The 13,308-nt window shown below is 40.9% G+C and overlaps 1 protein-coding gene across 1 annotated transcript in view; it reads right to left on the bottom strand.

Moving 5' to 3' along the window:
* Nucleotides 1–10,970: 10,970 nt before the first annotated feature.
* Nucleotides 10,971–13,308, bottom strand: part of tlcd2 (TLC domain containing 2) — a gene marked incomplete at both ends in the record, with an annotated part of 58,063 nt that continues 55,725 nt past the window's right edge. The window contains one exon of the mRNA XM_080731402.1: nt 10,971–11,366. Coding sequence (XP_080587528.1) covers nt 10,971–11,366 — 396 coding nt within the window. The remainder of the gene's footprint in view (nt 11,367–13,308) is intronic.

Below are 13,308 nucleotides of genomic sequence, written 5' to 3'. Positions count from 1 at the left end.
TGAGCACAAGGGTTGAATTCAGCAGTGCTGAACCATTCCCCCGTAGTGACATGCACTAACCAATGGGACAGACCTAAACACTTTGATACACTCCCAGTTCCATTAGCTGCTCAAGTGTCAAAGTTCAAAGGTACGGCAGTAATGCTGCAGCAGAGTTCCACTCTTTATAGCGCCTACTGTCTGGACGTGCCCCTACTGAGGATACATTTTGAAATACAGTACGTTGTGGGGACTGTTCCGAGGTTGCCGGATTTGACCCGGAAACAGGTTGTAGTCTATTATTTCCAATGGGAGAGTGAACCTGAACACAGTTTGAACCATGTTAAGAGAATAACCCGGAAGAGGCGTTAGGTCTCTCTCTGACTGAAGACGCATTATGCCTTTCCGGGGTCACAAGCTCAAGGGTTCAATACTGCTAAACCATGACCCGGTAAAGACACTCACTAACCAATGGGACAGACCTAACGCTGGAATAACGTCACTTTGTTCACACTCACATTATCTGCTCAAGTGCAAAAGTTCAAAGGTAAGGGAGTAATGCTGCTATAGGCAGAGGCGTTTCACATCCTTACGGGACAGATATGTGGTCGCGCCCTATCTGAACCATTCTTTAGCCCCATGGTCAGTGGTCACTGAACTAAATATTGGAACCAATTATCACAAGCCACACAATATTCATATTTCATACTTCATACTAAAATGGCTTCTTTTTTTCAGAGACAAATCAGGAGAAATCTACTTTATTATCGCCCTCTCTCTGCCCAAGTAACTCTGCCAGGATCTAGCAGCAGGAAACATAGGACGCTAGCAGTAGCAGTTTTGGACACAATGAGATTTCCACCTGACATGGTGATCAGTTTTATTTGTCACATCACAGGTTAATAGGTGTAAATTAGCTGCTGTTACGTCACCCATAGTTAATCTGTATGATTTTGTGTACAGTGATGGGAAGTAATTTAGGTACATTTACTCGAGTAGCCTATACTGTATTTGAAGTACAACAGTGGTACTTCATATTTCTACATCTCAGAGGTAAATGGCGCTTGGTTTATGACACAAATATATATATTATTATTATTATAGTTAATTATTATAGCAGATTTTTATTATTACAAAAAAAAACTATTTTACTTAGTCGATTTGCAAACATACTTTGCTTAACAACAAGTTTGCATGGCATCATAATCAGATGGCATAATAATACTTAGAAAAGAGTTTGGCAAATTTTGAACGATTTTGAACAAGATTATGAAATGGGGCATTGTAATGATTCAAGTTTATACAATTTGAAGCCAATATTGCTGGTGCTCACTTATATCTTTGAATACAGGCATCAGTAAGTTTTATCAAAGCCTGTTTCTATAGCCTATTATTGCTGCTTTACTTAGGCCTATACGTAGAAAAAATAAATCAGAGTAGCCTACTTTCTTCCACAACTGGACTGGACAGATCAGAGCCTATAGTTAGCCCAAGGCACATTATGAGTCCACTAGTGCTAGCTTCTAGTAGGCCTATTGTATTTGCAAGGAGTAGGACCACCATAACTCTGAGTGTGTACACAAATGGAACCAAATCCATTTGGTTCCATTTGTACACTCTCAGAGTTATACAGACCTGTTATAGGCTAGTTTTTCAGGGCTATCTCAATGTTTCTGGTATTGTCCACTCATAATCCCTTTATAATCCCTGACAACCCTTTCTCTCTTCTTTAACATTACATCAAGTATCTCTATTTGTTTCTGGTAATATTATTGTCCACTCATAAATCCACTTATAATCCCTGACAAACCTTTCTCTCCACTTTAACATTAAATGAAGACAACCGGACAAACTGTGCAAAAGCTACAGCTTATTCCTATTGAGGTCATGACGATGGCAACGACATTATTAAACTGAAAGGAGACAGCAAAACGCATCAGATAGCGTCTCCATCATTAGCCAAGAGATGCTGCTGCAATACTGATGATCACATCACATGAGGTCGGATGTTTATTCGACGTGCAACCAAACGATGCCACTTCACTTACCCTTTCCAGTAAACGATGTTTATGTACCAAATCTCATGAAATACGATCCTCAGACAGAGCTCTATAAATAAATAAGTCTCCGATCGCTGACCAGCCGAGCATGCTGCTTGTTTCCTGGGCTGCTGCTGGTACCATAAATCATGAAAGCTGCGGGACGATCATCAGCATCAAAGACATTTCAACAGAGCGTCAAAGGCAAGCTCTGCTGCTGCTGCTGCTGCATGTGACGACGTTTTGGATGATGATAAAAAAAAAATGATGAAAAAGAATCAATGCTATAATATAGGCATCATCCTGCAACAACAAGCAAAAACACGGTTAAAAACTGCCTCGATCGGCGCTGCACCAACAGTCCTGTTATGTCTCTGCGTGGAAGAAAAACAATCCTTCTGCTGCAACATCTGCGTCAGATCATCAGAGTGGCTTTATGTTTAGATGTTGTTTAGAGGAGAGGAGAGGAGAGGAGGTCAGCGGAGGAGAGGAGATGAGGAGGAGGAGGAGGAGGAGGATAGGATGATGATGATGATGCGCAGTCAGTTTAAAGAGGAGCGCAGCGTGCGTGATGAGCGTCTCTGGACCTGCGGCCCAGCGGCCATATGGAGCACACTGCACACACTGCCCAGTGCACACACACTACTGTAGGCTACGACAGACAGACAGACAGACAGACAGACAGACAGACAGACAGACAGACAGACAGACAGACAGACAGACAGACAGACAGACAACACTGTGTAGAATGATGAAAACAAGCCCATCGTGAGCGGAACAACTGAGCATTGTACGACAGACCCTGCAGCTGATTGGAAGATACTGCCCCCCCCCCCCCCCCCACTGGATCCACACGACACGAGACTTTTGGAGAGGATGTATCAGACAGAGCCAGTGCAAGCCAGGTGTATAACATTTATACACAAGTAGGCTATAACATTTCCGATCAATACATATTCTTGATTTCAGTTATAGTATTAGCTGTTATTATTATAACTATAACTAACATTCTACACGAAACACAAAACGTTTCAAAGAAAAAAAAATCACACCCGTGTGAACTGAGCGGTGGTTGTGTGTGTGTGTGTGTGTGTGTGTGTGTGCGTGCGTGCGTGCGTGCGTGCGTGTGTGTGTGTGTGTGTGTGTGAGAGAGAGAGAGAGAATATTGCAGTTGATGCTCAGACTAGACTCAAGAGCACCCTCTCTGGTCACTGAGTGGTAGTTCAGGCTACATACACACATACATACACGGATACATACATACACGGATACACACACGGCCATGCTATGGAGCGGTCTACCACCGCTCAAAAGAAAAAAGAATAACTATATTTTTGAGTGTTGCTCCTGAAGGAGCTAAGCTCCAACATCTGGCTTTGTCCAGGATGCACGCAGGAGATCTGCTCTGGCCTACATCTTTGCACAAAGCGCTCAGTTTGTTGTAAGCCCATGCAAGGCCAGATGTAGGCACATATATATGCCAAGTGAAGTATCGCCTTCATCTGGCCTTTATCTGGCCTACATCTTTGCACAAAGTGCCCAAAGTTTGTTGTACGCCCAGGGTCAGATGTAGGCCAGATATACTGTATATTTAGGGCAGGCCGAGCTTTGCGTCCTGCAAAGCTTGGCCTACATCTTTGAACAAGGCGCTACAGTTTGTTGTACGCCCATGGTCAGATGTAGGCCAGATATAGGCCAGATGTAGGCCAAGCTTCGCGCCCCGCAAAGCTCGGTCTACATAGCCTATCTGGCCTGCATCTTTGCACAAAGGGCCCAAAGTTTGTTGTACGAGTACGCCCAGGGTCACATTGGCATTAACATTTTTTCTTAGCTATTTGCTATAGGGACCCCTGGCCCTGTAAGCTGTAGCCTTCCCTCCCAAAGATCCCTGGAGGTCTCCGGATGCCACTTTGGGGCCTTTTCCACCAAAAGAACCTTGGTTCCAGAACCAGTGCCGGTTCAACTTTCTTGGAACCTTGGTTCGTTCTTGCGAACTGGCTTGCGTTTCCACCAGATTGAACCATGATTGAACCAGAGGAACCAAGGATTTTGTGGTTCCCATTTGGAACCAACTTTTACGGTTCGGAACCAACTCCGGTTCTCGGTGGAAAAGCTCACCTCTGGTTCATCCCATAGGCGGGAGAAAGAACCAGAACCGGTTCTTTGCCTGTGGAAAAGGCCCCTTTGAGAACCACTTTCAGGTGCAGGTGCGTCACTTTTATTTTTATCCGCTGGCAAAAAATAAAAAGAATAAAAAAATGAGTTTATCATCCACCATACTTTGGTGTGACCGTGCCCTTACAAGTAAAAGTCCAGAAATCAAAATTTACTTAAAAGTACAAAAATAACTGACTAGCATCCATCAGGTCAGAGATGAACGAGAGGGAGACAAGACTTTTGTTCATTTAGTTTTTATTTCCACATTAAACAAATATGTTATTGTAAAACGAAAACGTACAAATTGCAATTAACTCTTAGTATAATTACAAAACCCGCAATTACAAAACTTACATGAAGGAAAAAATACAATTATTATCATATTATATATACACTTTAGACACATTTCGGTGAATAATCATGTTTGTGGAAGGTAGGTGATTTATCCTTCATAATCTCTTAAAAAAACAAAGAAAAAGAAAACCTTCTGACCGTTCCTTTCACTGCCAGAAAGGACAAGCCGCGCACGGACAAGCAGCACAATGTCTACAATATATTCTTTAACATTGTTGTTCATTTTGTTTTTAAATACCACTCAAGAATTCACTGGACAATATGGTAAAATCAGAAGCTTACAAAGGAGTTAGAGAGCAAGACACTGCTTTTTGTGACAGCCCCCTTTCCACTGCAAGGTGGAACCAGATCTTTCAGGAACTAAATATATTTTCAATTTCGTCAACAAAATAAAAACTAGACTAAAATGTTAGGGAGGGACTAATGGAGAAGAGAGTCATTTTAATTTTGGTTGCTCTCAGGTGTTGCGTGCTGAAAATAGCCGATCTACAAGCTCACAACGTGTCACGCTGCGACGCTTTGTGAGCTTGTAGATCTGCTATTTTCAGCACGCGATCAAGTGTAAAATCAGTCATTACAATGCCATCAAGGCCTGCCAAAATACATTTTAGTTGACTAAATCAACTGTAGATTTAGTCAACTAAAATCTTACGATATTTAGTTGACTAAAATTAGACTAAAACTAAAACTTTTCAGGTGACTAAATCATGACTAAAACTAAATACATTTTATTCAAAAGACTATGAAAATTTAGGCCAGGTTCCTGGACCTTTTTTCTGCCCTGCTCCTGAGGTAGAACTAAACTTGAGTTCTGGGAACCTATGGGCGGGCCAGCAGCACTGCTGCTCTTTTTTGGGACCTTCCCAGTTAGTTCTGGTTATATGGAAACGTAAGCGGAACTTGGTGTCGGAACTTTGCGGGTTCATGAAAGTTTTTGGTTCTGGAAAGTTCTGGTTCTAGTTCTGGGTGGGCCCTACAGTGGAAATGGGACTAAAGTCATGTCCAATTACATCATATAGCCTGCTTCTTTTTTTCATCACCTCATAATGTAAGTTTGAAAAAGTTCAATTTGCAGGTTTGTCCTGCTGAAAAAAACACAGTGTGTTTTGAGCTTGTAGATCTTTTTTGAAGCTTTTGAATTAGAATCCTGAAAGACATCATAATAATAATGTGGATTGTGGACATAATGAGGTTTCCACTCGACAGAGACGATATAGGAAAGTGGAGTGTAGGGAGCAGCACTGTATTTGAGATGCCTCCATGATTCAAAACATCACCACACCCAGTAAGCAATAGTTGTCTATTAGACATCTGTCTAAAATTGGTCTAAAAGTGAATGTTTTTTAAGACTTCAAAGTGTAACGGAGGTGATCCGAACCTCCCCACCCCGTTTTGAACCCGGGTCTCCCGCGTGAAAGTCCAATATCTTAACCATCACTCCAAAGGGACATCCCTATGGAACGAGAGCAGATACTAGACTTTTGAGGCTTCAGGCTGGGGCTGCGACTATCACACTGTATGGCGGTCTACGACCCACCACATAAGCTTAGACTAGACGTTGATTAAACGTTATTTCAACGGCTATAATATAGACGCTCTATATATTAACGTCTAATGACAACTGATATGGGAATCATATCATTACAATTGACGATACAGTTATTACACATTCATAAATACATAAAGTTTGCAAAAATGAGAGAGAAAGTACTGCTTTCCACAAACAAACAAAAAATGTAAGCTGCCATAGGAATCTGCTGAGGAAAGAGATTAATACGTATACGTTGGCGGAGAGGAAGAGGCGCGTGGTCTTCATCACAGGAACAGAAAACCATTAAGATGACAGCGACATGTCTCTACAAACACCCAGACATTCACCAATGAGATTGATCATTATTGGACACTTTGCAATTGATATCCTCATTTTTGCATTTTTAAGGCAAATATTTTTCAAAGACTAAGATTTTTTTTTTTTTATTAAAGCCTCTTTTAACCCAGGGGTCTTCAACGTTTTCAATCCAAGGACCCCTTAGTTGAGAGAGAGAGAGAGATGAAGCAGGGACCCCCACAACCTTATCATGGATTCCATATAGTTTCATCGTTTGACATCACAATCATCAGTGTATTTTGGATTCATGTCAATTCGTGTTTTCAGATATTTAACCACTTGAACCGTCAATACTTAAAACAAACTTGACCTCTCACTCTGTACTTGGTCTGCTCTTTTTCCCCTCTACACCAAAGCTCTTTGCCGAAAATAGCCAATCGCTTGTAGATCTGCTATTTTTGGCTAAAGTTCTCCGAATATGGATGCTAGGGTTCAAGTGGTTAGTATAAAAAAGGAGAAAAAAAAGGTTGCCATCACACAAAGATTTGGAGGACCCCCAGCACAAACTCTGAGGACTCCCTATAGGGGTCCCAGACCCCCTGTTGAAGACCCCTGTTTTAACCCATTAAGATCTGAAGCCGATTCTAAAAATGTCCTCTAATCAGTTTTCTGAAAAAACTTGTTTCTATCATATCAGTGTGCTCAAACTTTTTCATGTCAAGGACATGCTTATTTTTTAATAGCTAAAGTATAGAATAACGGTAAAAGTAAAATCTAAAATGACACAGATGCTTTACCGTTCTTAATGGGTTAATTAAAATTAAATACTAGGCTACAAAGCTTACATGTGGGCACATACAGTACAACTCTCACTCTCTGAGTTGGAGGTTACACACATATGAATATCACTCTCTTCGTTCCAAATGTCTGTTGATCCAACACAAATACATCATTCATTATGTTAGGTTATAATGGCTGCAATGTGGTTGGGTAGTTGTTGTTGTTTTTTTTTTTGTCAAATGTTAAGAGCTTTTGAATGAGACGGCTATAAATTGAACTTTTAAGACAATGTTTAAAACACTTTGGTTGGGGAGTAAAATAATAACTTTTTTCACTTCAAAAAAAAAAAGGGGGTCTCAAGCCAAGAAAAGAATACGAAATGAAAAGACTTGAGTTTTACTAAAAAGTAAAAATGAATTACAAATATACAAAAAGTTACAAAAAAGGATGAATATCACTCTCTTCGTTCCAAATGTCTGTTGATCCAACACAAATACATCATTCATAATGGCTGCAATGTGGTTGGGTAGTTTTCTTTTTTTTTTTTTCTGTTTGTCAAATGTTAAGAGCTTTTGAATGAGACGGCTATAAATTGAACTTTTAAGACAATGTTTAAGATACTTTGGTTGGGGAGTAAAATAATCACTTTTTTCACTCACCAAAAAATAAAAATAATAATAAAAAGATGGGGTCTCAAGCCAAGAAAAGAATACGAAATGAAAAGACTTGAGTTCTACTAAAAAGTAAAAATGAATTACAAATATACAAAAATTTACAAAAAAAGTTACATAAAAAAACCTGATAAACAACACAAATCAAATGTAAAGGATTGCAATCCATTTCTAACTCCATATCCTTGCTCCATATTCTAAACTTTTTGTGTTCTTTCGAAAATTAACGCCCTACTCGATCATACTGATGGTGTCACACAAAAGCTTCCAAAGTAGCAGATCCACAAGCTCGAAACGGGGCGCGAAGCGACACGTTTTTGAGCTTGTCGATCTGCTATTTTTGCATTTGGATCCTGGAAAGGTTTATAATTCTACGACGGTGGTTGCGGGGTGTTTGGCAGCAGCCTTTGAGAACGTTTGTACTAGAAGAGCAAATGCAACCTTAAAGGAAAACCCCTTTAATGGTACGTTAGAAATGGACTACAAATGAGCCCTGCACAGTGCATCTGTATGTTATTGGGATAGAGTAATACAGAAGTTTAATTTAGTAGAAAAATATGTATTGTTATAAACTGTCACAAGTAAGTCCTTGATCACAGTTCATTAATGTATTTAAATGTGCTTTTAAATGGAGACTTCTCGATTGAGGCTTTAAAAAGTTTGAGGCAGGCTATAGCTGTAGTGAGCATAATAATAATGAGGTAATGGTAATGGAGTGTTGCTGGCCTCTGCAGGCCAAAAGTGGTACAGCAGCCAAATTACCCATAAAATGTAAGAATGACTCCTGGCTATTGTTGCTGAAATCACACAGTAGTAAATGGTATATACATAGGGAATTATGGATAAACTATGTCTGGCAATAATCTATTTTTTCTTTTTGCATTAATTTCCAGCCTGAAGACGTGGTGTTCTGATCTATGTCGTTAGGGTGGATGAAGGAAGGTCTGATTCTAACAATTAAATCTCTTTCCTCCGTTGTCATGGTAATTAAATGGAGGAGTTGACGTAATTAGCCAGATTTAAATGGACCGTCTTCTACAGCTGCAGGTGTGTGTGTGTGTGTGTGTGTGTGTGTGTGTGTGTGTGTGTGTGTGTGTGTGTGTGTGTGTGTGTGTGTGTGTGTGTGTGTCTGTGTGTGTCCACAAGCAAGCAGAAACACACAGTAGATGGAGTGGTTTGGTTAAAAAGTTAAGCAGTTAACCCTGGTGTCCCCATTTTGTTTCGTTTTTAGCTTGTAGATCAGCTATTAGTAGCTATAAAATGGATTTTGGGGGATCAATTCGTCCTTCATGACAAATACAAATTCTCCAATGCAACATTTTGTCCAAAAATAGCTGATTTAAAAGCTCACTTTTTTCATGTTTTTACCTATAATGACGTGCCTAAAATAGGGACGGCAGGTTGAAAAGTGGTAAACTATGATCTATTGTAACTCCCTTTTGGGGTCCTTGACATGAAAGTGTTTGAGAAGCACTGTTTTACTGTAGAGAAGCGTTGGAAGCAGAGCTGCTACAGGCTTTCTGAGGTAGCAGGCGTTTTTCTTTTTAGTCGAGAAGAGGCTTTTAGTGTCAACGTGACGCAGCGTTAAGCGTTAAAACATCAAGGCAGAGTCAGAGAGCTTCCGAGTTCAAGCAAGGATCCATAATATACTGTATGTAGTGTAACATTCACTGCCGTACCAACACTCTCTATACGTATGGTCAAACCAAATCGATGTTGTCGGGTGGAAATCGTGTATGTCCAAAACCGTTCGTTTTCTATTTATCATTTTAAAAATCATTTAAAATAGTGAAAATAGCCGATCTACCAGTGCTTGTAGATCGGCTATTTTCACTAGTTTTTGTGCGACAGTCTTGTATGGTGAAGCGGGGCTTTACTTTTACGGAAAAAACTGTCAAATTTGACACTTGGAAATACGAGGTTTCCGCCCGACAGTGACGATATATTCTTAAAGCCGCACTATGTAATGTTCCTGTTGTTGTCCTGCACTGAAGGAGCGCTGAAATATTTACCACCGAGCTAGTAGAGCCTTCCTGCCTGCAAGGCTCTGGAGACGTATTCGAATTTCGGTCAAGATTTGTGTCAAAAACAGGATTGTGTCAAAGGTTGTGTCCGACCAAGACCCAGGATCGAAAACCACCCCCAAATGTACACGTTATAAATGGTAAATGGTGCATTTACTGTATATATAGCGCCTTTATACAAAGCTCTTTACAATGTGCATTAATTTAATACATTCACAAACCGAAAGCGGAGGAAACCATGCAAGGCAACATCCTACTCATCGGGAGCAGTTAGGCGTTCAGCGTCTTGCTCAAGGACACTGCGCTAAACTCTGGGGGGAGCTCGGGAATCGGACTGGTTACTGGATACAGGTTGGACAAACCATCATTGTATTCACTCTAAGAAGAAGTTACATAGTACGGCTTTAAGTCATGATGTGGCTCTATGTATGTTTTGGTTTCTACAGCTTATAAGGTAAGTGATGGGCATGTCTCATCACGTTAGCTTTGATTCAGCTCAAAACACCCTAATTTATACTTGTGGTTTTGACGACGGTGTCACTTGTCAAAAATAACCCATTTGTCCTTTTCAGCAAGTGACATTGTTTGTAGCACAGAGTATAACTTCAGCTTGAAGGAGTACTCCACCTATCTTCAACCGTATCTTCGTATAATTGGTCCTCGCTAATGCCGGTTATATAAGAGTGCCTTTCCGGCGTCTACTCAGTCTGCGTCTCCATTGGTGGGCTGCGCGTGGACAGTTCAGAAACCTGCCTACCGATGACATCATTGGAGGAGACGCATGTTGGGTTGACAGAAAAGCCATCCTATAGCGAGCATTAGTGAGGAAACCATACAGTCAATAGAGATGATGAAAACAAAAAGGTAAAATGTTCCTTTAAGGTTTTTGACTTCAAAGCACAGTGTGTGTGTGTGTGTGTGTGTGTGTGTGTGTGTGTGTGTGTGTGTGTGTGTGTGTGTGTGTGTGTGCGTGTGTGTGCGTGTGTGTGTGTGTGTGTGAGATCCGATACATCGCCCATTCCCCGGTGTTGCGCACATAATAGAGGTATAACGTATATGAGCACCAATGAGATGTCGACGTACAGTGAGTGGGGTTATGTACGAATCCCACTTTTCCTCCTCCTTCCTTCCTTCCTCCCTACATCTCCTTCTCCTTCTTGGCCTCTCGGGTGGTGGTGGCGGTGCTGCCGCCCTTGAGGAAGTCGCTGCGCAGCAGCCGGCAGAAGAGCACGATGTTCATGGCGGTCATGATGGCCATGCCCACGCTGCCCACGGTGTAGGCCACCAGGGGGATGTTGTCGCGGTTGAGCACCAGCCAGCGGGTCATCCAGGCCAGCGTGTTGATGCGGAACACCACGTAGGTGCCCAGGTTGACCATGCTGTTGACGCGGTACGGCGTGCCGCCCTCCAGGCTGGCCATGCGCAGCTGCTGGCGCAGGTGCAGGAACACCGAGTTGATCTCCACCAGCAGCGCCACCACGGCGAAGCCCACGTAGCGGCGGGACAGCACTGACAGGCCGAAGCACGTGATCACCTTGGGGAGAGACGGAGAATAATTGCGATTTAATTGTGTTTTTGTCGTTGACAATTACATTTCTGTTTGGCTTGTAGGCTTTGAAGTTGCACATGGCAGATATGACACATAACCTAAATATACAAAGAAATGACTGACATATTTGACAACGTTATACTTAAAAAAAGAACATTGAGAGTGGAAATAGATGATCTACAAGCTCACAACATGTTGTGATGCGATGCGTTGTGAGCTTGTAGATCTGCTATTTCTAATATTCTTTTAAAGTGTTTCAAAATATATGATCATTTTTCAACATGGAAACGATTATGAGGATTATGACAAAATAATCGCGATCATGTCAAATAATTGCGATTAGACGATTACGTAATAATTGTGACAGGCCTACAAACGTTTAGTCCAATGTTACTGGCAGAATTATTGCTTATTATTAAACCTATTGTTTTCTATTCAGTAACAGTTGTGCTAGTCCAAATTTGCACTTAATTTGGTTTAAAGCTTTACAGAGCAGCACGTTCACATACATGTGTCATTATTTTATCATTAAACATAACAGTAAAATGAATGTTTCCATTTCTCTCAAGTACCCCCTGCAGTACCTCTGCGTAGCCCTCGGGGTACACGTTTCCCCATTTGAGAAACACTGTATTAGAAGATGTAAATGAAAATGAGAAGACATGGTGAGCTGGGAGAGAGCAAAGTTTTTCTCCTCACTGTAGTTTCTTTTCATGCGGTACATCAAGGATTAGAGACATTCAGTCAGGCAACAATAGATCAGGGTCGAATGTCATTTTCACGTGACTGTTCGTTGTCGGCTGGAGTGTGTGAAAATCTTCACGTGACAATCAATCAATACATAGGCAACCACACTTGCAATTTCCAAGAATTGCACCGTTCTGTAGTGTGGTTGCTATAGCAACACACTATTGTATTCGATCCGAGAATTTTTTAACCTGTTGTTCTGTTAACTTTTGGACGGCTGCACAACGGAAAAGTGAAGCTTTGGTCATCCTTCACTTCACATCACAACACGTAATATAAATTTCCCAGCGGATTCCTTGTGACTCATGTCACAGCAACCACAAAATTGCAACTTCACATAATTGCATCTTTCTAGTTATCTTCAGGAATCAATCCAAAGAAGAAAGAGCGACAGAATTGTATATAGACTAATAAGCATAGGTATGAATAAACAAGGTAGTCCCAGAGAGAGCACAGACAGTCACGTGTCTCCTCTCCTTTGATACACGTGATGTCATCCACTATTCTTACCATACACTTATTATTTGCCATTCTTACCATATATTTGCCCTTTCCAAGTATACACTGGTTTGCAGAATTAGACTGAAATAAATAACAATCTCTGACTTTCTGAATTTAAAATCAGATAAGGGTAAAAATGAATCTTTCACTATCAATCAATCAATCAATCAATCATTATTTCAGACTAATTATTAAAGTTCTGAATGGATGACCCAGACTGGGTTCATAAAACCTCCTGAATCATTTCCACACTAAATGTCGCTAATGGAAACAAGTACAGTACAACATGCACAGGTACAAAAAATACCACAGCTGGTAAGTGAGATTCAGAATCGTTTAATATCTTTGCTCAGCTAAAGATAGAATTCTCTGTATTTCTTTACCCGTTTGAGACCAACGCTGAGTCAGATACTGTGCAGGACCTGGATTTTAATCTCCAGATGGAAATAATTGATATTCAGAGTGATATCGAAATGGATCTACAAGAATTAAATCAAAATCTGGGATTGGGAACGCAATATCCTGTGTTTAGAATGTTTGCCTCAAAAGATCCTATGCATGTTTTGCACAACATATCTCTGTGAGCAGGCCTTCTCTGTAATGAACATCAAAAAATCCAAACTGCACTCACAGATGACACATGGACATCTAAATAATGAAGTTACAACTGCTCAGAATT

The sequence above is a fragment of the Nannobrachium achirus genome (assembly GCF_963921795.1).
Source record: "Nannobrachium achirus genome assembly, chromosome: 8".
In the NCBI taxonomy this organism is placed as follows: domain Eukaryota; kingdom Metazoa; phylum Chordata; class Actinopteri; order Myctophiformes; family Myctophidae; genus Nannobrachium; species Nannobrachium achirus.
This window is presented reverse-complemented; position numbering and strand designations above follow the sequence as displayed.